We start from the raw sequence: 25,552 nt of genomic DNA, 5'->3' as shown, positions 1-25,552 counted from the left end.
GCTCATATTTCATGTGATTTTTCTGATTTTATCCTAAACCTATGTAGATACTCTCCTTCTAGGAAATTGTATCAAAGGTATTGGAAGAAGCCACTTTGAGATACACTCATTTTTTAAGTTTTTATTTAAACTGCAGTTAACGTACAGTTTAGTTTCAGGTGTACAGTATAGCGATTCAACACTTCATACATCACCTGGTGCTCATAAGTGCAGATACATCCATTTGCTCTCCTGTAATAGTAATAATAGTTTACACTACACCACAGGAAGTTGGGAGAACATTTGGGGTAGTGCTTTGATTATGCTTTTCTAAAAAATCCTACCTCATTCCAAAAAGGATTTGAGGCTGTTGACTTTGGGGTTAGCCTGCCCTCCTCATGCCTGGGACAAAACTAAATATAATTTTGTAGTTTCTGTACAGAAATTTCCAAGCCCCAGGGATTCTGAGGGGTACCTGGCTTGCTCAGTCAGTAGAGCATGGACTTGGTGTTGGGATTGTGAGTTTGATCTCCCTGTTGGGTGTAGAGATTACTGAAAAAATTAAACTTAAAAAAAAATGCAAAGCACTCATAACCTTCTGTACTTGGGTGTTTCACCAGTGGAAGGAAAGCATGAGAAAACTACTTGGGCAAATTCATGACTTGTACTGATAATTGCTGATACTCAGAGTGAAATGGTCATGAAAAATTACAGGAAGTTTCCCCACCTCCATGTGAAGAATGGTAGTTAGGAAGTAAAAAGGGCATTGTTTGACTTTAAAAGGCCAGCACCAGGGGCACCTTTCTGGCTCAGTTGATAGAGGAAATGACTCTTGATCTTGGGGTCCTAAGTTCAAGTGCCCCTCCCCCCCATAGTAGCAGGTAAAGTAAAGTAGCAGTCTTTTTTCTTGAAAAGCAGGGGTGGGCAGGACCACTGGAAATCTTTCTTAAAACCAACAGTCTAAATCCTACTACTTACAGATCATTGCGTTTAGTAGAAATTAGTAGAGCAGGCCACAGCCTTTCCCTTTTCCATAAATGTCTGCAACTTGTTCCTTTGATAGGTTTATTTTATACTAAATAAGCAAAAAGAACCTACTGGTTTTCATTCCATAAATGTAATTAAGGTCATTGCTGTATATGCATCTATAGACAAACACCAAAGTCACAGTTGGTAAATTGTTTTGGTAAATTCTAATACTGACCTCAAATTGATAATGATGATAGCAGTAGCCAAGGGGAAATTTAGCCAATGGATTTTTGCTCAGTACATAGGGAAATGTATTTGGCCAAGTCTTAACTACTCGTGTGATAAAAAGTATTGATTCCTTACCCTGAGTTCCTGTTATGTGTGACTATGCAAATATGTTATTCCTTGAGAAATACCTTTTTGTTTTTTTAAGATTTTATTATTTATTTGACACAGAGATCACAAGTAGGCAGAGAGAGAGGGGGAAGCAGGCTCCCTGCTGAGCAGAGAACCTCATACTGGGTTTTGATCCAGGACCCTGAGATCATGACCAATGGCAGAGGCTTAAACGCCCTGAGCCTTCCAGGCGCCTGGAGAAATACCTTTAATGATCTGAAAGGATTCCCTTCACTCACAAGTTCAAAAAGCAAAGCCTACCTGTAGCAAGTTGTAATCGCAGTAGAAGTGTATACTAGGAAATATAGGGAAGTGTCATTGAGCACAAGAGAATTTCATCTACAATAATTTTTATTTTAAGATTTTACTTATTTATTTGACAGCACAAGCAGGGGAGTGGTGGGCACAGGGGAGAGGGAGAAGCAGGTTCCTTGATGAGCAGGGAGCCTGACATGGGTTTGGATCCCAGGATCCTGGGATTATGACCTGAGTGGAAGGCAAATGTTAGCCGACAGAGCCATGCAAGCGTCCCCTACCTACAATAAAATTAATTCCTTTCTAGTGTAACTGCTATTACCAGGAGATTATTCTCTTTCAGCCTATGTTTCTTTTCTTTTTTTTTTTTTTTTTAAGATTTTATTTATTTATTTGACAGAGAGAGATCACAAGTAGGCAGAGAGGCAGGCAGAGAGAGGAGGAAGCTGGCTCCCTGCTGAGCAGAGAGCCCAATGCGGGACTCGATCCCAGGACCCTGAGATCATGACCTGAGCCGAAGGCAGCGGCTTAACCCACTGAGCCACCCAGGCACCCTCAGCCTATGTTTCTAAGGCTGTCCTCTGATGACCCTCTTCACTTATAATCTCTCCTCGAAGGCTTCCATCATGTGCTCTATCGGTACTCACACTTTTGAGCCTGTTGGTTAATTTGGGGTCTTTAAAAAATAGTCTTCCTTAAACCCTGTTCATTTATGTGAGACTCTCAGGCCCCTGTACTGTCAAACACAACACTGGAAAACTTGCAACTTAAGTTTTAGGATTAGAAGCATCTAGAATATATATAACCTACGTTGGTCTTATGCTGATATTCTGAGTGGTGAGGTGTCTATAAAGGACTGTGAAAACACACTCTCATTCCAAAAAAAAAAAGATTTTTGTTGCAGCTTTGATTTATAATATCTCTTCACTCATATGGGGGGGGGGGTGGTGGTGGCCTATAACCACATTAAGCCCTATTCCTGACCATCGTGATTGGGGACATTCTGATTACATAATATATGTTGGGGCTGGATCTAAGCGGTTCGACAGAACTCGGAAAACGGATTCAAACTCCTTAAAATACTCCTTCCTCTTTCCCGTCCCCAAGGAACCGGCCGCATTCAAGATGGCTTCCCTAAACAGGTAACTAAATGTTTTCGTTTAGAGCGCCCCCACCGGCGGGGGTTAAAAAAAAAAAAAAAGATGCCGAGAGGCCTAAACGCCTGCGAACTGAGCAGTCAAAGGCAAGCTGCCGCCAGATTTTATTTTCAATCAGGCATATCTGTGGTTGCCTACGTACCCTTCTCAGCCTTTTAGGACCTCCTACTCTCGAGAGACTTCCTGGATGGCACTCACACTACCTTGCTGGAAGAGGCCGGGCGTTAGCCCTGCCATTGGTGGGTTGCGGGGTAGGTGGGCGGAGCCGAGGGAGAATGGACTACCAGCAATCTAGATTGAGGCGAGGGCTGGCCATGCTCCGCCGGAAGGCGCCTTGTTCTCCGAGAGGGTGAGTTGAAACGCTGGCTGGAAAGGAAGCACCGGGACTTGTTCAGGTAGGCTTCCCGTTCACGCCTGCTCATCACTGTCGGTCCAAGAGTCTTTGCAAAACTAAAGCTCTTAGAACTGGTTTCAGTAACTCATCCTCCTCCTCGCTCCCCCGCTCCTTACGCGTCCCTCAGTTGTGAGGGATCAGGTGCTGGGTGATGCTCTGGACTGAACCATTCTCTTTTGTGAAAGGCCGGGGGAGAGGGCGGCTGCTGGGCCACGGGGCCTGAGTTGGGCCAAGTCGAGAAGGGGGCTGCCCCGCCGCTGTGGGGTTTTTAGGGCTTGTCATTGCATTACTGGGCGTGGTGTAGATTTGAGGCAGCTCCTTGTTCTCCTTGCCCCTTGAACGGAGAGAAAACTCCCCGGCTCCTTTTGGTTACTCCATACTTTGGTCTCAGAAGTGGGAGGTTAGGGTTTTTTTCTTTTTTCTTTTTTCTCTTCGTATTTTAATAATAAAGGTGGGTAGGAAATGTTGGGGTGAGCGTGTGCACATTGTTATACGTTATTAGGTATAATTTTTGTGGGTCTTTGGGAGGGAAGATCGGGTTTTTGAAGAGTGTTTATAGATGGTGGGACAAGAGGAGCTTCAGCTTTGCATTTCCATTGACAGGTCTGCAGAGCTTACTGGTCTTCCGTTGCATTATGTAAACTCTTCACTAGCAGGAGACCCCTCCCCCTGACTCAGAGCGAATGCAATTTCTTTATTTACCTGTCTCTAGTGTCGCAGGAAATTTTCCAGCCATTGCAGCAGTTGTGCAAGTGCAGCAGCTTCTGCCCTTAAGGGGCAGCCCTGAAGTGATAAAGGGATTCAAAGAAGTGTATAGTGGAAGTGTATGGGTGTTTAGCAGACCAATCTTTTTTAAATGATTGAGTATATTGAGCTAGTTGTCGGAGACTTAAGGACTTGATGTCTTGTCCTAATGGAATTGCCCCAGATTCAAGCCATAGGAGCTGCGTTTTCAGTGTCTACTGCATCCTACTCTCCCACCAGCATCCACAAATTATTTACTCATCGTGTCGTTCTGAGCCTGTCGGTTCAGTCAGGGATTCTCTGACTGGGTTATCCTTAGAGTCGGCTGATGTCCTCCGGGGTGTGGGACAGTTCAGGTGCTAGACGGTGAGTTTGGGATTTGAATATGGCCCTCTGTTAATTAGATAATGTCTTCTGCTAAGGAATTTCTTTTGTAGTGCTCACCAGACTTTAGAACAAATTGTGGTATTTGGGACTTATCCCACCTCTTAAAAGAGAATTATAAAGAAAACATTTTCTATTTAGGAAGACCTGAGTTGCAAGAGTGGCATGCCAGTGGGTCTGCAAGGCATGATGAAGGACATTGGCCAAAGAGAGGGTAGGTGTGTGTGAAGAGACAGGCCTGGCAAAAGGTCTAAAGCTACAGGAGCAAAGGAGTAATGGATTGGGATCTGGGAGTTGATGGAGCAGTGTATGGGTACTTGCACAGTTCACACCTTCCCCGTGTTTGATGTATGATGTACATCTCGCCTTTTCATTTTTCAGCTCTCAAATTGACAAAATCCACTTATTTAGACATGGTTAGAAAATGATAGAAATTTATTGAACTGGTGTGAATCACCAGGAAAGACAGATCTTGTATTTTCTGGGACAGCCTTCTCTGCAGCACCACCAGGTGATGGGGTGGAAGAATCTTGGCATTGTGGTCACCACCACTGAAGAGTTTTAGTTATAAGAGGGAAAAAATATGATCTTTTATGTGGAAGGTCTGATAGGTAAGATGGAGTTTCCCATAGGTAAGGTAGGACCCTGAGGGGGAATCAGTCTTTAAAAGAAATCATTGTACCCATTTCCTTTGAAAAGGATGAGTTTTTTTTTTCTTTTTTAAAGCTAAACTATCACATAAGATTAATTTGTGGGTGCCAAGAACTGTACTTGCTTACTGAAAGAATGAGATTTGATATTGTCATCTGTGGAAGCACTATAACATTCTTAGAGCATTGAGATGAATGTTAATGTTTTGAAGATACTGTTTGTCCACTGCCCTCCAAGAGTTGTCTTCTGAGCCTACATTAAGCCTGATATCTGGGGGATAAACAAGAAAAATATTTTCTGGCCCTTCATCCTTACTCCTAAAAGTCACTCCACTTCCGGAGTTGCATTTGGACAAGTCCCTGATCTGCAGGTCTTTGCATGACCTACCTTGCACTACTGTGACCAACCTAGTATTTACTGATTTATCATTAGCAGTCAATTTATTGATGCAGTGTCACTTCATATTCTATTTGGTTTAACCTTTTACATCTCTTCTTTGATTAATTTTTCATTCTTTTTCTCACAAAGTTGGTGGTCTTCCTTTCAAACTTCTGTTAACAATTTTGTTCACTTTGCTTTTTGTTTTGATATTGTGATATTTTTGCTCCTGTCTTGTTGAGGCCTTTTAAAGAGAAGCAGAGACCCTACTTTTCAAGATGTGTTCTTTTGGTATCTGGTACTCAAGTGACAGTGTATTTTTATATAACAAAGCTGTTGTACAGCTGTTTACTATTGTCTAAAGGTTTATTTGATCATTTATTACATTCTAAGTTTTATCCTGGATAACCTTTCCCCATCTTAACCTTTGTTTTGTTTTGTGTGTACAGGTGTATCAAGTTGTAATTGTGCACTTTTTTGTGTTTTCTCACTCTTTCATATTGCCTGTAAGATTTTCATTGTAAGAGCTCCTGGGTGGCTCATTGATTAAGCATCTGCTTTCCGCTCAGGTCATGATCCCAGGGTCCTGGGATCGAGCCCTGCATGGGGCTCCCTGCTTGCCCGGAAGCCTGCTTCTCCCTCCCCCTCTACCCAACTCCCCCTGCTTCTGTTCCCTCTCTAGCTATGTCTCTCTGTGTCAAATAAATAAATAAAATCTTAAAAAAAAGATTTTCATTGTATTTTTGTTGCAAAATAAGCCTGCCTCTTTGTAGTTAACTGGATGTTTTCAATAAACTACAAAGTGTGTTAGTCTCTGAGATTTCTCATGAAGCTGTTCTGTAGGTAACATTTCTTTTGCCCTCTTTATTTATCTACTATTTTCTATCCTTCACTATGCTCTTGGTTGTTTAATGTCACATGAAGGAAAATGGTCAACTTTAAAATATCTTTTTTCTTAGACTGATAATTCTATGCCTTTTATTTAGTGTTTTTTTTTTTTTTTAAGATTTTATTTATTGATTTGACAGAGACACAGCGAGAGAGGGAACACAGGTGAGTGGGAGAGGGAGAAGCAGACTTCCCACTGAGCAGGGAGCCAATGTGAGGCTCATCCCAGGACCCAGGGATTATGATCATGACCTAAGCCAAAGGCAGATGCTTAACGACTGAGCCACCCAGGTACCCCATTCAGTTTTGTTTTTGTTTTTTTTTTTTTTTTTAAAGATTTTATTTATTTATTTGAGAGAGAGACAGTGAGAGAGAGCATGAGTGAGGAGAAGGTCAGAGAGTGAAACAGACTCCCCATGGAGCTGGGAGCCCGATGTGGGACTCGATCCCGGGACTCCGGGATCTTGACCTGAGCCGAAGGCAGTTGTCCAACCAACTGAGCCACCCAGGCATCCCCCCATTCAGTTTTTTTTAAGACTGATTTTAAAATATCTTAATTCTTGTCTTCAGATTGCAGCAGGAGCTTTTAAAAATAAAGCAGTTAATTTCTACCTACCAATGTATGTTACGGTATAATAAAAAAAAAAAAAGCAGACATAAACAGAAAATGGACTGGCATTGATAATTGCTTTCCATTTGTCTTCAGCAGGAATGGATATTTTGAAATATATTCCAAGCAGTAGAGTGGCATAGGGAATCTAGACAATGTTCTAACCCCTTCAAATTCAGACTATTCAAGTATAATCTCATTAGTTTGTTTGATAAGAGTTTCCAGAACAGGAGACTCACTCATAATCTAAGTACCAAAAAAAACCCACCAAAATTTAAAAAATTACTTATTCTTATGCTTAATTATTAGGAAAAGATTGGTTTTATCATTGAAGAATGAAACATCCCTGGGGCTCCTGGGTGGGTCAGTTGGTTAAGCATCTGACTCTTGGTTTCTGCTCAGGTCATGATCAGGGGTCATGGGATTAAGCCCCAAGTCGGGCTCTGTGCTCAGAGGGAATTTGCTTGAGGTTTCTCTTCTTCTACACCTTCCCCCACATGGTCTCCCTCTCTGAAATAAATAAATAAGTCTTCAAAAAAAAAAAAAAAAAAAGAATGATACATCCCTGACTTATTCCCTCTGTATATTTTTGGAGAAATTTACTGTGTATGGTTTCATTTCATTTGATATTTTCAGTGTTCATTTCATTTTAAAAAGGTAATTAAATGACATACTACTGAAATAGTCACTGGGTGATAATGGGACTGTGCTTTTTGTCTCTCCTGTATGTCAGTTACATATATGTAATAGTTATAATCTTTTTGGTAATGTCCCAATATTCTAGTAATTTGTAATTCTGTAATAACACCTTTTTGTTTTGAGAGTCTGTAATTCTCCTAAGCCTATGTCAGTATCTTTCTGAAAAAGGTTATATATTAACTGAATTCTTAATTTCATCCGGGAGGAAGGACATTCAGGAGCTGTAGTCTTAACGGGTTTCTCAAATTTTCTTTCATGGTCATTATAGTAAACCTTTGGAATATCCTGCTTTTATATTTTCTTCTACTTACTTTGGGAATGCACTGTGTCTTTGGGGATTATTCCTTTGGGACATACTCAGTAGTACATTGCCCCATTAGTAACATGGGAATTTCATTTTGGTTGGTTCTAGAAGAAACCAATGAATTCAGTAATTGAGCTGCCTGTTTAGAGCCCAGATCATAACAGAATTTCTTAGTAGAACATAATCTAAATTTTCTAGTACAGGTATCAGATATACAGCAGTAAAACATCAATCTAAGTAAACTGAATGGGAAGATTTTTCTGGATTTTTGAACAGGGGCTGCCAAATTCCATGAGCATGAACCCTTCACTCAGTGTTTTCTTCTTCATTGCTTCCATGCAGTATTTAGTTATTCTTTATTCTCCTTGTCTGGGGAGTGGAGCACATTAGTCATTTCTTTGTTTATTTACACATCAATTCTCATATAAAATGTAGTGCTTTTGCCTGTTTTTCAGGTATACTTCCTGTTGGCGGGGGTTGAGGGGGTGCCTTCTTCATGAGGCCTTAAATATGTATTGGTAATGGTCGATTCCATTCACAGCTGTCCTGAAAGTCATGGGAGTCAAGAGTCAAGGTGGTTGGATCTGGCCATGTGAACTATCAAGGGGCAGCTTAGTCAGTTGGAGACCTATATGTTCCACAGCAGGCATTGTGAAATAAGTGAAGTACTGTAAGATAGACACTGGCTTCATTCCTACAAACACAAAAAATGATTAATTGAATTACCTGTATGTTGCTCTAGACACTAGGGCTAGTTGAAGTCTTCTCCATGGTTTTAAGGTTAAAGGGCTGTACTGCTTTTTCAGAGTCTTTTCATCCTGCCCAGCAGTCCTGCTATTCTAATTGTGAAACTTTTACATCTATTTCAGTATCCCACCATTCTGCTTAACAGACCAGCACAGCCAAGTCTCTAAGGAGTAATTCTGCTTTGAGAGAGACTTTTAATGGTACACTTTGAAATTATTGGATAGGAAAGAATAAACTGCTTTCCATTTTGCCTACTATGTGCCAAACATTGTACATTATTTTTTAATCTTCAGAGTAACCCTGAAATGTGTGTGATGTTAGCTTCATTTTACAGAAGAGAAAAAATAAGACTTAGTGAGGTTAGGTAACTTAGCCAGGAGTAGGACTCTGGTCTGTCCAACTTCAAAACCCCATTCATGATCCAGCCTACCCACACCGAAAAGTTTAGTGCTGACCCCTATGTCTTTGGGAACGGTCTTTGACCACAAGAGGCCAAGTAGGCATTTAGGTAGCCTGTTATAGCTGTACCTTTCACAGTTGAAGAACCTTGAGAATGTAAGATTTATTTTTGTCTTTGTATCTCTGTTAAAAGGGAAAAAAAGAATAATAGTTTGTTTCCATTAACTTAGTTGAAGATAAGATTATGTGAAATACTTTAAGTTTTGTTTTTTTTTTTTTTTAAAGATTTTATTTATTTATTAGACAGAGATCACAAGTAGGCAGAGAGGCAGGCAGAGAGAGAGGAGGAAGCAGGCTCCCTGCTGAGCAGAGAGCCTGATGCGGGGCTTGATCCCAGGACCTGGGATCATGACCCAAGGCAAAGGGAGAGGTTTTAACCCATTGAGCCACCTAGGCGCCCCGGAATACTTTAAGTTCTGCAGAGGAAATTCACTTGGTCAGTCTTGCAAATAACTATTTTTTAGCCAATGCAAGTCAAACTAGTCCACTAAATTTAAATTTTCATTAGTCTCATGTCACTGCGGTCATTTTTTGTGCCTGGAGGCACAAGTGTAATAATAACAGTGCTTTAAAATGTTTCTCCTCCCTTCACCACATACACTTTTTTAACATAAATGTTGCAATGAAACAATACCTCATATATAATTAAGTAAATATTTATATTTTTCTGTTAGGCTGAACAAATGCACATATACTTAGCCCAGTTAAAATGGGGCATGCAAGAGTGCTGTGTGTGTGTGGTGGGGGACCTTAAGGAGGACCAGGACTTTGTTACCTTAATTTGTATATATTGTTACTTATGCTGGCTTGCCCACAAGTGGCATCACACAAGGTGGATATATTGATCCAGTTAGATGTTCCTCAGTTGGAACCCAGAATATTATTTTCATCTTGGTGACCATGTGCCAGTGAAGAAGAACTTTTCCAGTGAATTTGGCCTAAGGGCAGTGATCCTTAAAGATGAAGCTCTTACTTTCTATCTTCAGACTTATGCCAAAACTCTAGAATTTTACTGGAAAAAAAGTCCACAATGAGACTGATTTGAAAATGAATCCATACCCTATGTTTGGGTCAAATGGGTGTATTGTCATCTATTTGTCTCTTGCCACAGCATTAAATTGGCCACCACTGAGGCTTTATAGTCCTGAGCCTAAAGGAAATCACTAAAATTTCATTACTTTTAACAGTAATTATCACACTATGGAAAAGTCTTATGTATATTGCATGTAGCCCAGGTTCTAAAAGGATTTTATAATGCCTCTTCTGAATGTTTCTGGTAGAAAACATGCCTCTGCCTGTTTACTATCTCTACAGTCAGAGAGAAGCCCTTGCTGTTGCTCAGAAACCTCCCCATTACCTCTCCACAGCCCCACTCCCACACACCTTTGGCTGGATGTTGAAAATACACTCCTTCAAGAAAAGTACATTAAATGCCCACCTGATAAGCAAAGGGAATATTGTAATCAACAAATCACACAGTTCTTGCCTTTGTGGAACTTACATTCTAATGGGAGGGATCAAATAATTATATAATCAGTTATTCAATCCATGCTATAAAAAGTTGTGGATATTCAGGGGAATTTATAATAGGGGCATATAACCTGAAGCATAATATAATAAAGTATTTAAGAAATGTGACTTCTGAAGCCACATAGCCTAAATTTGAATCTGGAACCAATTTTCATTAGCTGTGGGATATTGGGCAAATTAATCTCTTGGTGCCTCAGTTTCCTGTTTCCTCAGTTTCCTCTGTTAAAAAAGTTGCTTCAGGCTTAATTAAATATGTTAATGCATTTTCATTGTTTAGAAGAGTGCTGGGCATGAAATGTATGTGTACTCAACAAATTTGGCTGTTTTTTGTTGGAACAACTGGGAAAGCTTTTCTTTGAAATGATGTTGTTAAAGTGAGCTTTGAAGGGTACATAAGAGGTAAATAGGCAGAATAGAGAGGAACCAGTTAGAAGGCACTTGGAATACTTCAGGGAATTGAGGATGGTAAATCGATCCAGAATGGCGCTAGAGACAGAGTGGATGCATTTGAGAGATATTTAAGAGGTAAAGGTAGGATTTTAAAATAATGGATATGGAAAAAAAATAAAAATTTAAAAAATTTAAAAAATGGATTATTTTCTGGTCTCTGCATCTGTGACCAAATGGGAGATGCTGGAGGATGATTACCCTTCTTGTGTATGTGCATGTGTGGTGGTGGGAATGAAGGAGACTGTAGGGAGGGAATGCCTGGGTGGCTTAATGGTTAAGCATCAGACTCTTGATTTCACTTCAGGTCACGATCTCAAGGGGGTGAGATCGAGCCCTTGTGCTCAGTGCTGAATTTGCTTAAGATTCTCTTGTCTACTCCCTCCACTCCTTCCCCAACTCACACGAGCATGCTTTCTCTCTTTCTCAAATAAATAAATCTTTTTTTAAAAAAGATAAGTCTGTTATAGGAAGAGTTAGACAGGTGGGTCTGCTGAGGAGACTGGAGACACTATCAAGAAAAGCCATTGAGTAAGCAAGTAGACCTCTTTCCAAGAGATATAACTGTATAGATAATTTGTTGAAGGAAATACTAATAGTTGAGGCCATGTGTGTAAATTAGACATTCTTGAAAAAAAGTGTAGAGTGAGAGTTAAAGAGGGCCTAGGGCCAAACCTTCGTGAACTTCCAACAATGAAAGACTGGTAGAAGAGAAGAGTAGTAAAGTAGAAGCAGCCAGAGAGGCCAGAAGGAAAACCAGAAAAGTCATTCTGATGTCCTGGAAGCAATCCAAAAAAAAAGTGAGAGTGGGAGAGGTGTTTCTAAGATCTTTGTGTCCCTTCTTTGGATCCCTGGGAGTATTCATTTAGGTTTGTTAACACTCAAGGTTGGATATTCATGACTTTAGAACGTACCTCTATAGCAGGTTTAGGCTGACTGAGCCAGTTAGTTGAACATAATCTTCAGACTTTAGAATCTAAAGTGTAGTTATTCCTGTTTGCCTTAGATTAGATTTAAAATAGAGGAAGAGAGCCTGAGTGCACATTCATTCAAGTACCTAGATATTAGCCTCCTGAAATTAACAAATTATTTTGGTGATTCCCTCAAAGGTTGACTAGCATCTCTTAGGTACGTAGAAACACTGGCAAAACCAAAATTTTTCCCCAGTGATTTATCCAGCAACGTTTGTTGAGTATCTCCTAGGACATAGTGTTTATATGCCAAATACTGTGTTTGGTGTTTTATTAATCTTCATTAATGGCCCTCTAACTTGATTCTCCTTTGTACAGAAGAATGAACTAGACTCAAAAAGGTTAATTTACTTGGTGGGATAGAAATTTGAACCCAGATCCCTCTGATTTCAAAGCTCATTATAACTTTATGTACAAGTATAACTACAATATAAAATAGAAGATGCTTATCCTAAAAGAGTGCTTAACAAAATGCCACGGAAGCTCAAAAGGAACTGATTACTTTGGGCTTGACAATGAAAAGTAAGGATTAGAAGGATTTTTGCTTTTGTTTGATAGAATTCATCACTCTTTCCCCCTGCAATTCTCTACTCTTGTTTGCTTCTATGGCATTGCACTGTTTGCTTCTCTAGTTTTCTTTTTCTCCCTACTTAGTTGTAGCTTATTCTGATTCTTTTTTTATTTAACTTTTTTTAAAAAAGGTTTTATTTATTTATTTGACAGAGATTACAAGTAGGCAGAGAGGCAGACAGAGAGAGGGAGGGAAGCAGGCTCTCTGCTGAGCAGAGAGGCCGATGTGGGGCTCGATCCTAAGACCCTGAGACCATGACCTGAGCTGAAGGCAGAGGCTTAAGCCACTGAGCCACCCAGGTGCCCCTAACTTTTTAAAGTTTTTTTTTTTTTTTTTTTAAGATTTTATTCATTATTTGACAGAGATCACAACTAGGCAGAGAGGCAGAGAGAGAGAGAGAGAGGGGAAGGGAAGCAGGCTCCCTGCCAAACAGAGAGTCCGACGTGGGGCTCTATCCCAGGACCCTGGGACCATGACCCAAGCCGAAGGCAGAGGCTTTAACCCACTGAGCCACCCAGGCGACCTTTTTAAAGTTTTATTTAAATTCTAGTTAGTTAGCATTCAGTGTAGTATTAGTTTCAGGTATACAATATAGTGATTCAACAGTTCTATATAACACCTGGTGCTCATCACTGCAAGTGTACTCCTTAATCTCCATCACCTATTTTACTCCTTCTCCCCCCTTAAGTAGGTCCCATGCTGAACTTGGAGTTTGAATTCACAACCCTGACATCAAGAGTTGCATGCTGTATTGACTGAGCCAGCCCAGTGTCCTGCATACTCTGATTCTTAAATCTTTTGTTTTGTTAAGTAATCTCTACCCCCAACTTGGGGCTTGAATTCACAACCCCAAGATCAAGAGTTGCTTGCTCTGGGGTACCTGGGTGGCTTACTCAGTTAAGCATCTGACCTTTGATTTCCACTTAGGTCATGATCTCAGGGTCATGAGATTAGCCCCATGTAAGGTTCTACACTGCATATGGAGCCTGCTTAAGATTCTCTCTCTCCCTCTCCCCCACCCCCTAAAAAGAGCCTCATGCTCTTCGACTGAACCAGCCAGGCATCCCTGATTCTTAAATCCTGATGTTTTCCTGGGTTCCTCCTTGACTTTCTCACTCTACCTCAAAAAATCTCAACATGGGTTTCTAGCTAAGTGTTTTGTTTAGGCTGCAGAGTGTTAAAAAAAATTTTTTTTAAATTAGTTGTCTACATTTAAAACCTAGATTTACATAAAACTCTATTTCTGGCATTTGAAAAAAATCTGAAGTTCTCGCTCAACCTTGGATGTGCATTTCCATATGGCAACACTTAACTAGAGCTGACTAGCAGCTACTCTGTTTGGAATGGTCATGGATTCTTTAGTCTTTCACAGAACCCAGCATTCTGTCTTGTCTCCCCAACAGTATTGGTGCAGTTTTTTGTATACTTGCTCTATTCTACATACTCCCTGGGTAAGCTCCACTGTTAAAACTACTGTTTAGATACTGAGAATTCTAAATTATCACCAGCTAACTTCTAGATTTATACATCCATTCTCCTATCAAATATCACTACTTAGCCTGCTCTAGGCAACTCAGACAACATGACTAGATGCAACGTGGCTGAACTCATCTTTCTCTCTAAACTGTAGGTTCTGTGCATTTTTTTTTTTAAAGATTTTAATTTATTTGACAGAGAGAGACAGGGAGAGAGACACAACGAGAGAAGGAACACAAATAGTGGGAGTGAGAGAGGGAGAAGCAGGCCTCCCGCTGAGCAGGGAGCCCGATGTGGGTCTCGATCCTAGGACTCTGGGATCATGACCTGAGCCGAAGGCAGACGCTCAACGACTGAGCCACCCAGGTGCCCGGTTCTGCGCATTTTTATCCCTGAAGTGTTACTTGGCTCTGTCCTTTCCTTATTACCTTTTGACTCACATTGCTGTGATTCAGGCACTAATCACCTTATTAGGGTTATTGGTTACAAACAACAGAAATCATCTTTTGGCTAACTTAAGCAGAAAGGTGATTTATTGGAAAAATATTCTGTGGCTCACAAAATCGCTACGAATGCTAGACAGCCTGGTTTAGAAAATGATCTGAAACTAAAGGGAGGTTAGAAACAGAGGACATGTCCAAGGTCATACCACTGAATAGTGTTTTTAGGGTGCTGTAGTAGAACTCAAGGGTCTGTCACTGCTGAGTGTTGTTTAACTGGTTGGTTCTGGGTTTTTGTATTACCTCTGCAAAGTCAAATTTCTCTGAAGGACTGTCCACTTAAGCTAGTCTAGATCATGTGTGTACTTTGTCTTTGCCAGGAAGAGGAAGTGGGACCCCTCCCTACCCCCACTCTGATTTCCCATCTCCTCTAACAACCTGTAGTGGGAGGTAAGATCTAGCCTTCCATTGAGACTTTTACCCTGAGCTATTCTTCAGTGTAGGAAAGGGGCTTTTGTTGCTGAGCAGGGGGGAAAAAATCAAATTTCTACCATACAGCTTTTTTTTTTTAAGATTTTATTTATTTATTTGACAGAGAGATCACAAGTAGGCAGAGAGTCAGGCAGAGAGAGAGAGAAGCAGGCTCCCCGCTGAGCAAAGAGCCCCATGTGGGGCTTGATCCCAGGACACTGAGATCATGACCCGAGCTGAAGGCAGCAGCTTAATCCACTGAGCCACCCAGGTGTCCCTCTACCATATACCTTTTTTCTAGACTACCACAGCAGCCTCCTAACTGCTTGTGTCCTCTGACCCTTAATTTCCCAAATGTGTTCTCTATTCAGTAGCCAGAGTTTGCCAACCAAAACACAGTTCTGATCATGTCATTCTGTGTTTCAGTGGCTCTTCATCCACCTATCAGAAAATAGTTTAGCATGGTTCCTTGAAGGGTCTGGCCTTAACTTATCCTTTCAATCTCATCCAGTTTCTTTTCATGATTTATACTTCAGTGAGACTGAACTACAGAGTTCCTTAGAGTTTCCTCTACATGTCTCGTGCTATCTGCTGTTGCTGTGCTTTGTTTTGATTTTGCGCTTATTATCCCTACTGCCTGAATACTCCTTTCTTGTAGCCCACTTTACCTTCCTTAGTTAACTGCTGCTTATCTTTTAAGAAATGACTTTTTTTTTTTTTTAAGATTTTCTTTGTCTATTTGACAGAGCACACAAACAGTGGGAGCTGCAGGGAGAGGGAGAAGCAGGCTCCCCGTGGAGCAGGGAGCCTGATGTGGGGCTTGTTGCCAGGACCCTGGGATCATGACCTGAGCCGAAGGCAGTTGCTTAACCAACTGAGCCACCCAGGTGCCCAAGAAATGACTTTCTTGATAACTTTTTCCTTCTAAATTAATCCCTTTCATCTGTATTCCTGTAATAGCCTCCTGCATATTTCATTGCCCTTATCATCTTGTATTATGATTGTTTATATTTGTCACTATTGTCATAATCCCTATTTTCCAACCCCTACCCACATATATACCCAAATATACTCCTACCTGTTGTGAGTTCTTTGAGGGTAGAGATTATGTCTTATTCACCTTTGGTTCTCTAATATTTCCACATTAGTTAGTGTATTATAATCTCAATAAATGTAGATACAGTGAAAAAGCATTTGATACAGATCTTAGGAGATAAATAAGATTTTGTTGAGGCAAAGAAATGAAATAAGGATGGAGTATACTTTGAAGACAGTAGCATTAGCTAGGCTGTAAGAAAAATATAGGACAATAGGAAGCTGGGTTTTTTTTTGTGTTTTGGCAAGTATATAAGTGTATATAAGGATAGTGGGAAATAAGACTGGAAAGGCACGATGTAGTCTTGATTTATATCTTAAGTAACAGGGAACCTTTGAAAGTTTTTAAGGAGACTAATTTGAACTGAACTGTGTTTTAGGAAATTAATCTGGTAGCAGAATGGATTCGTAGGGGAAGGGATCAGTTATGAGGTTTTTTTTTTTTTTTAACATAAGTAACTGCATAAAGAGGTGGCAGCAGAAATAAGAGTTAGATATATTAATCCTTACTTTCCTCTTAGTTTCATAGTTGAATCACGCATCTCTCTAAGCCTCAGTTTTCTCACTGTACAAGAGGTTTGACTTGATATGATTACCAAAGTCCTTGCCAGCTCCAAAATCTGTTTGTGACATATTTTGAGAGAGTCCGTGGGACTTGGCAAATGATTGGATGGTGGATACAGGTGGAGGTTTCATAAATGCCTTTGAAGTTTTGAGTCTGAGTAAAATGGTATTGTTGTTTCAAGGAGTGGTATTGGTCTTCCTAATAATAGTGGTAATGCTAAGATCTGTAAAAATAGGAGAGCTAAGGTCAAGTTGACCTTCCTCAGTTTTGTCCTAGAATACAGAAAACAGGATTTCAGTGTTGAGGCTGGTTACATTTCAGAGGAAACTAGTTGGGTCAGGAGGTAAGCAGCTGATTTTAGCACTTGTTTACTTTGAAGGATTTAAGTTTGGGTACCATCATTCTGGGGTTGACTAGTTTCGTTGGGAATTAGAGTTCTCTCAAGTGGCATTGCAAAGTGAATACTGGCCAATATGTCAAGAAGACTGAGTTTCAAGAGAAGTGATTTGAGGGTGAGAGATCAGGTTTAGGGATGAGTACTGAATGTGTGTTTTGGAGGGGAGGGGTCTGGGAATTGCTAGAGGGCACCTGGAATTACTTTCTGGAAAGTGATACAGCTACCCAAAGGTTGGAGTATCAAAGATACAAACCAGCATTATGGTTGTGGCAGAAACCATGTAACAGCATCAGGGCTGACTCATTCCCATGCTGGAAGATTTGCCCCCTTTTAATGGGGAGTGGGATCTGGTATAGTTACCACAGGAAAAGGGATAGACAGGGCTGCTAGAAGGTAGGGGATTCATTGGGAGGCAGAGTTGGCATAGTGTGGAACCTTCCCTCCCGCGTTTACGCTCTTCAGTGTGCAGAATACAGTGTAGGTGGTAGGGAATTTAATCCCCAGGACTAGTTTCCCGCAGCAGGAGAGTGTGCCTCTAGCCAGGCCCCTTTTTTTTTCAAGCAAGCTGCAGGCTTCGCCTGGGCCCTAGAAACCGGATAGGCCTCTCCGTGCGCTCTCAACCTAACCCGCGGTGGCGGGGGAGGGGGAAGCTTTTTCTGGTCCCGCCCTTTGCGCTGTTTTGCGTTCTTGCGCTTGTTGTGAGTGGCAGTAGGGTTTAGCCAATGAAGACGCGGGGCGGGCGGGAGCATCAAGTTAGGTTGCGCAGGAGGTGGGGGGAACTGGTGCTGGAGAGACAGCGAGAGGGGCGAACCGGCCCCCCACGGCCGCTGCAGGTAAAGGCATCTCTCTTAGCCCGCTGTGTTGAGGCACAGCTCCTTTTCTCCTTCAGGTTTTTGTCGGGCCTTCCAGCCTGTAGCTTCCGCCCTAACATTGCTCCCACCCGGGCATCCACACCCCCCCACCCCCCGCATCTTCCCGTCTTGGCCATCCCCACCCAGGAGGGTACCCCGCTAGCTCCCTCCGTCAAGTGCATGTACCTCATTTCTATTTTGGGGGCGCCAGTTGCCTGAAATCTCTCCCCTTCTGCTGTATGGGCCTTACTGGCAACAACCCCGGCAGTATGAGCAGGTAATGTACCCGGGTCCCCGCCACCCCCACCCCCTGTAGCGTTTCCCTCTCAGCCAACCCCTCACTTCCTTACCTTTCCCCTTCTCTTCTTTCGTATGAGTATTTAATTTCTGTAGTTTCCCGTTGGTTCCCTGAATATACGTACATGGTTTTAGCTTTCATAGTTGCTTTTTACTTTTTCTCTTATTCAGAAAGGCTCACTTTACCAGCCATGTTTGCCCCCAAATGTCCATACCCCTGATTGAGGTGTGAGTGCTTTTTCCTTCAGTAATTGGGAAAACAAAAACAGTAGCCACACATTTGGAAGTGAGAATGGTGAAGATAGAGAAAATGGCCTAGGATCTTGATCTTCTTGAGGAAATCTGAGTGCCTCCAAGTTAATAGCTCCATTTCTTATGCTCTGTGTCCTTCCATCCTGATCCCTTGCTGACCCTAAATTGTGATTACAGTCACCTTGGATGTTTACTTCCCATTTCTTTATAAGATTTGAGGCTCTTTGGGTCTTACAGATGTCTCTATGGTACAGCTTTTAAATTCTTCTTTTTAAAAATTATGTTAATCATTTTCATTTTAGGCCTTCTGATTATTTTATTTTCAAGGGATTTCTTATTTAGATTAAGCTGCTTCTGACCATCGTGTGTTTCAATAACATGTGTTTATGTCTGTCTTCAGCTGAGCCTCTTGAAAGGATACAGTTTCCAATAACAAGATTCATACTTTGAAGTAAAATAGTTTGTTGTTTTCTGAATCTTTGAGCAGTTAGAGGTTAAGTGGGCATGGGTGGTATTTTCTGGAAGTGCCTATTACCAAAAAAAAAGTATTTGTCAATATGGCGTTAGTTCATTATCTTCTAAGAGGATTAACAGTACAGAGAAGTCTGGAAAATGGATGTCTGTAGTTCAGTTTATATAATTTCATTTATTGGACAGCTGGACTAATCTCTGTTGCAGTGTTTCTTATCCATCATAAACAATAAACTATGATAAACTCCCTTTTGAGAGATTGTAAGAAATCTTATCCTACCATAGAGATCTTGATAACCCTTCAAAACCAGGCATGCTTCTCCACCCCTTCCCCCCTGTTGTGTTTTATAGATCCTCACTGGCCAGGAAGATTTTGTTTAGTTTTATTGACTATAAATACCTGAAATAGTGAGATGTGTTCTTCCTTTTCCATTTGATAAATATAAAATTATGACATTGAGTATGCACTTTCAAACTACACATATTTTTCATCCCCTGGTTGAGAATCACTACTTTGCTGAAAGGTATGGGGAGATTGCAACGGAAGGTATAGAGTAGAATGAAAACGAAGTCCTTTACAGACGTATTGTTATTGAAATGGGCAAGGGAAGGGAGACTGGTAAAATAAAAATAGAAGAGTTGGGATTTTACAGATTTCTTAAAAAAAAAAAAAGGAAATATATCAAAGGTGGTAAATCTGTAGAACATTAGTTTATACTTACTTCATGGAGAAGGAATACTTCTCCCTTTAAAAGAAGGTGAGATGAAAGGCTGTTAACATAAATTGTTTAACATTAACTGGCTTGTTACACGGAGATTATAGATAGGTGGCCTTGGATTCTAACCTTAACCCGCTGGTATGTTTCACTTCTGCCCAGTTCCCCTAAGGTTTCTGTCATGAGTTTAAAATTATGGAAAGTGAATATGTGCAATTCTCAAACTCTGTCGTTCCTTTTGAGCATTTATGTGCATTTCTTTTTGGGGCAATGGTAGGCCATGACTGGCTTTTCATTCTCAATATGAAAGAAGTCTGGTATGACTTCTTTAGGCAATGGTTTTACTTAGGGATATTTAAGTGCTTCATATATTTGAAAGCTTAACATCTATTTGTTTATTCTTTAAGATTTTCTTTATTTGAGAGAGCACAAGCCAAGGGGTTCTGGGGGGAGAGTAGCAGAGGGGGAAGAGAAAGAAGCAGAGCACTCCCCCTGAGCAAGGAGCTGGATGTGGGCTTGATCCCAGGACCCCCAAGATCATGACCTGAGCTGAGGGCAGACACTTAACCAACTGAGCTCCTCAGATGCCGTTTAACATTTGTTTATTGTTGCTACCAGCAATTGAACCATAGAAAGATAATTCATGGGATAGATGAGCTTGGTAGAATAGGCCAGATGTGCAGATAGCCAGGATGACCCACATAGTAGGAATGGAAGGAGAGTTGAAGAAAGTTAGAGGTATGATGGAAGAAGGTTTCATCTTTGAGAATCAAAGACAACTTAAACATGGAAATTAGAAAAGAATCAGGAGACTAGGATTAAAAAATATGTACAAAATGAATTAGATCAGTAGAGGTGAGTTGATGTGAGGGGACTGAGAAGTGGTGAAACGTGGTGTGGCATTAAATCAGTGGTGATGTTTTTAAATTATGAGGTCCAGACTGAACTGGGGAAGTAGAAATTTGGCCCCAAAATTGGGAAGGGAGATAAATGATAAATGTATTGATTGACCTTTAAAAACTTAACTCTCTCTTTCTCTCTCTTTTAAAAAAGATCTTATTTATTTATTTGACAGAGAGAGATAGAGAGACAGCAAGAGAGAGAACACTAACAGGGGGAATGGGAGAGGGAGAAGCAGGCTTCCTGCTGAGCAGGGAGCCTGACATGGGTCTCAAACCCAGGACCCTGGGATCATGACCTGAGCCGAAGGCAGATGCTTAACAACTGAGCCACTCGGGTGCCACTAAAAACTTACTCTTGAGTTGTTTTGAGGGTAAGGAAATATTTCAGAAACTGTTAGCCTTGTTTCTCCCATGAGAAAAGTGAGATTTCTGTCTGAGATCAGGCTGCTATGGAAGAAAAGAATAAATAGCAAGGAATAGTGGAAAGGAGAAAATCCTTCCTGCCTCATGGAAGAAGAGACAGGTTATAAACTATTAGCATAAACTTCTAGTTAGAGGAAACATTTATTGTAGTTTTTGTATGACACCTAATTAGATCTGTTTAATGTAACTTCTGTGACAGTGAACAGATGAAAGATAATAAGTAGCCAAGTAGGGCATAGCTAGAAAAAAGCTGATGGTAGTGTTGAGGAAATTCATAAAATTATTGAGTAGATTTTTGTTGAATCAAGAAATACATAAAACTTTTCTCATTGTCATTTGGAGCAACTTTGGGGCAAGTATTAGGAGAAGCTGGAATGAGCTGGTGGAATAGTTTGGCCAAAAGTGGGAAGCGATAGGGATTCTGGGGGAGATGTGAAGGATGTATTTACCAAAACAAGGAAGATCTTGTTTAATATTGGTAGAGCGGCCAAATGTACTTTGTAATTTTGTTGTGCCAACTACTGATCAGTCTGTTCTCTTTAAATCTGAGTTTCTGGGCCATTTACCCACATTTTATTGTTTTATAAGGGTACCTGGGATAAGTTGAGGAAGGGAAAAGTAGTTTGTGGGTTTTATGGAAAAGTCTTCAGTAAAGTCTATATTCTGTCACTGACAAATGTCTTCCGGTGTCTTCTAAAAGTTAAGAGAAAAGGTCTTATCAACCAAGGCTTTCCTGAATGGTCTAGTATAGACATCATATACAGAGAACTTTCATATTTTCATATAGTTTAGTTATATGGTGGTGTACTCCTAATTCCTTGTTTTAGTTTTTCCTTTTTCCAACATTTTCACGAACTTACATCTTCAGATGTAGATTTCGTAAATGTATTTTCAGTTATTTGTAGGACAGTTTTTCAAGATGGGAAGTTACTGTCTCATCTTAAAATCAGAGATACCATTTAGTTTTTAAAAGGTCTGAATGGTTCATTCCATATACTGCAGCCAAATATATTAATTCATTAAGTTTTTTTTTTGGTATCTCCTGTGTGTGTGATACCCTCCTGGTTCTTTTGGGGATCCACACATAACTAAGATATGGTTCCTACCATCCAAGAACTTTTTGTCTCTTGGGGAAAGAGCAACTGGACCACCATGCAGGGTTGTGCAGAGTGTGCATTGCACATATTCATTATCATCATTGATAATATGTTTAGTATGGCAGTTTTCCAGTAGATGGCAGACAAGCATCTTAAGGAGCAGGCAGCTTTTTATAATTTGCACAAAGGAACCATTTGGGCCTTCAGAGAATATGGACATGAGACCGGTCATTTTAGTAAAATATTAAGTACAAGTGTTTTAAATAAGGTGCAGACAACACTGTGAGTATTTTAAGGAAGGTGAAAGGACCAAGTCATCACAAATTGCTTTGCTGTGAAAGGGGCAGAGTTTCAGAGCTCACCTTTTGGAATAAAAGGAAGACCTTTGAAAGGGTAGGAAAGATTTCAGCTGGGAGAGATGCTTGGGAGTGGGGGAGGGTACGTTCTAAGCAGAAGCTACAGCATAATAGGCAAAGTCATGCAGATAGGAATCACATTAGGGGAACTGTATAGTCTAGTTGGCCTGGAATGTAGGTTATATATAGGAAATGATGAGAGAAAAAGTTGGGAATATAAGTGGAACTAAAATGTACAAGTCTTTTTTTTTTAAGATTTTGTTTATTTATTTGACAGATAGTGAGAAAGGGATTACAAGCAAGGGGAGTGAGAGGGAGAAGCAGACTTCCTACTGAGAAGGGAGCCCAATGTGGGGCTCAATCCCAGGATCCCGGGACCATGCCCTGATCCCAAGGCAAATGTTTAACCGACTGAGCCACCCAGGCACCCCTAAAATGTACAGTTCTTTGAATTTCTTGCAAAGGATGTTTTTGATCTCAAATATGAGAAAGGGGGAAGGGAGTTAACAGAAATAGTATATATAGATTGATATGTTAGCTAGAATAAAGTTTGGGAACTTCTGGGTAAAATCACACTGAAAATGTAGCAAGATTGGGCATTTGGGTGGCTCAGTCTGTTAAGCAATCTGCCCTTGGCTCAGGTCTTGATCCCAGGGTTCTGGAAGGGAGTCCCACATCGGGCTCCCTACTCCACCGGGAGTCTGCTTCTCCTTCTGCCCCTCCCCTCATTCAATCTCTCATGTTCTCCTGCTCTCTGTCTCTCTCAAATAAATCAATAAAATCTTAAAAAAAAAAAAAAGTGTAGCAAGGTTGTACTGTGAGTTTGATTAAAAGTGGTTATTTTTTGCCAGTAGTAAGTGAAAGCATCTAAAATACAAGGGAAATTTATGAAATGCAATATATTTCAGAAACCTTTATCTACAGTCATTGAAATGCTACTGGCATATTGTTAAATTCTGTCAACTTAACCTGAAATAAAGTGAGTGAATGCTATACTCCTGATCTCTACCTAAGAATGATAATTGTAGAAAGAAATGGACAGAGACAGCCAAGAGATCTTGACAGACAGAAACTTCAAAGTGTGTAGGTGTTTAAGAGCCCAAAAAAGAGTTTGGTTTATTTCTTTTATAGTTTTAGGTTAAAGCAAAAATGTGGGTGTTCTTTCTGCTGTGTCTCTGTCCTCAGATTACCTCACATTTCCGTTTTCTCTTATTATTTTGATGCCAGTTGATATTAAGGTAGTTCCTAAGAAGGAGAAGTTTTCCTTGAGGTCACCAATTTTGCTTATTTTCCATTTGTCTTCTCACAACAGGAGTTTCACCATCTTCCTCTGAAGACCTAGCCATCTTGCTCCATGAAGGTCAGGACAATCTGACATGCACTTGTTTCTTGCCTCTTTACCTGAAGAGTAGTCCTCTTCCATTGTGTACATTTTTTTCTTAATAGGGGAGGGGAGGGGAGAGCCAGTACCCCCCCTCCCCTTCCCTCCCTAGACCTTGGTGAAGTACCCTCCATTGCTTTCCCAAGATGGCAGACCCCATCATGGATTTGTTTGATGACCCAAATTTATTTGGCCTGGACTCTCTGACTGATGACAGCTTCAACCAGGTCACACAAGACCCCATTGAGGAAGCCCTTGGACTACCAAGCTCTCTGGACTCCTTGGATCAGATGAACCAGGATGGTGGAGGTGGTGATGTGGGGAATTCATCAGCAAGTGACCTGGTCCCCCCACCAGATGAGACAGCCCCCACAGAACTTCCCAAAGAATCGACAGCTCCAGCTCCAGAATCCTTAACTTTGCATGATTATACCACTCAGCCCGTCAGCCAGGAGCAGCCAGCCCAACCTGTCTTACAGACACCGACGCCAACATCAGGACTTTTGCAGGTCTCCAAGAGCCAGGAGATCCTGAGCCAAGGGAATCCTTTCATGGGTGTCTCTGCCACAGCTGTCTCCTCCAGTAGTACTGGAGGACAACCGCCTCAGTCAGCCCCTAAGATTGTTATCCTTAAGGCCCCACCAAGCTCCTCAGTCACTGGTGCCCATGTGGCACAAATTCAGGCCCAAGGTATCACCAGCACAGCTCAGCCCCTGGTGGCTGGCACAGCCAATGGTGGAAAAGTTACTTTTACCAAAGTGCTAACCGGCACTCCCCTTCGACCAGGTGTTTCCATTGTCTCTGGTAATACAGTGTTGGCCGCCAAGGTCCCTGGGAACCAGGCTGCTGTTCAGCGCATTGTCCAGCCCAGCCGACCAGTAAAGCAGCTGGTCCTACAACCAGTTAAGGGTTCAGCTCCTGCTGGAAACCCTGGGGCCACAGGGCCCCCACTGAAGCCTGCAGTTACACTGACCTCTACACCTACTCAGGTGACTTGAGTGAAAGGGGGAGGTGAATTTTGGTTTAGTAGAGGGCCCAGCAACTGTGTGAGAAGAGAGCACATGAGACCTATCTCTAGGAAATCCTGTTTAAATTCTACCTATGCTTCTTTAAAAAATCAGTTAGCATTGACAGCCACATACTTGCTACTTACCAGGTGGAAGCAGTTAATGTTGACATATTTTTTTGAGCTCTTATTACATGTTTACACTGTGCCTAGCTGGTCTTGAACAAGACAGACACAGTCCCTGTCCTTACAGAGCTCACGATCTGCCAGGAAGGCAGACAGTAAACAAGAACTCACAATACTGTATGATACAAAGCTTTATGAGAAATACTGGATGCTATGGGAACAGTCATTATTTATTTATATTTGCAAGACTTACTGAAGCTATGTGTATATTTTCCCTGTTCTTATTACTGAGATTGTCCTCCTTTATCCAGTGAAAAGGCTAGTTTTTATTGTAAGAGAGTAGAGGTTCTAGCCTCTGAATAAAGGGCCAAAAGAGTTTGTGGGGGAGGGGATGGTATTAAAATAAGTAGGACCAATGGAAAGAAGCTATGAGGAGGTGGATTATAAAGACTTTTGTTCTAATAGACTGCCAGAAAATGGAATGACTACCTTAGAAGATAGCCTTCCATCAGGAGTTTGTGAAAAATAGGCCTGATAACCCACTGGGCAGAGGTGTTACAGAGAAAACTCAATCAGGACAGATAAGAGGACGAAAAAAATAAATTATACTGTGTCTTCGGACTCTGAGTTTTGATGGTTCTAGGATGAGGAACACTGGTGTAAATACTTAAGAGTATATCATTCTTTAATGTTGCAC

At 41.1% G+C, this 25,552-nt stretch overlaps 1 protein-coding gene across 9 annotated transcripts in view; it reads left to right on the top strand.

The window, feature by feature from the left end:
* The first annotated feature begins 3,038 nt into the window (after window positions 1–3,038).
* The window catches only part of CHD8 (chromodomain helicase DNA binding protein 8), a 62,389-nt gene continuing 39,875 nt past the window's right edge, over window positions 3,039–25,552 (top strand). For 2 of the 9 annotated variants that reach the window (XM_082736889.1, XM_082736886.1), the window contains exons 1-3: window positions 7,780–17,810; window positions 23,655–23,750; window positions 23,810–24,712. In XM_082736889.1, coding sequence (XP_082593015.1) covers window positions 23,870–24,712 — 843 coding nt within the window. In that variant the 5' untranslated portion in view covers window positions 7,780–17,810; window positions 23,655–23,750; window positions 23,810–23,869. Of the gene's footprint in view, window positions 3,152–7,779; window positions 17,811–23,654; window positions 24,713–25,552 lie in introns of those variants that run through there. The other 7 variants (XM_082736887.1, XM_082736885.1, XM_082736892.1 and 4 more) reach the window with 4 other exon arrangements.

The sequence above is a fragment of the Mustela nivalis genome (genome assembly GCF_964662115.1).
Source record: "Mustela nivalis genome assembly, chromosome: 6".
NCBI lineage: Eukaryota > Metazoa > Chordata > Mammalia > Carnivora > Mustelidae > Mustela > Mustela nivalis.
This window is presented reverse-complemented; position numbering and strand designations above follow the sequence as displayed.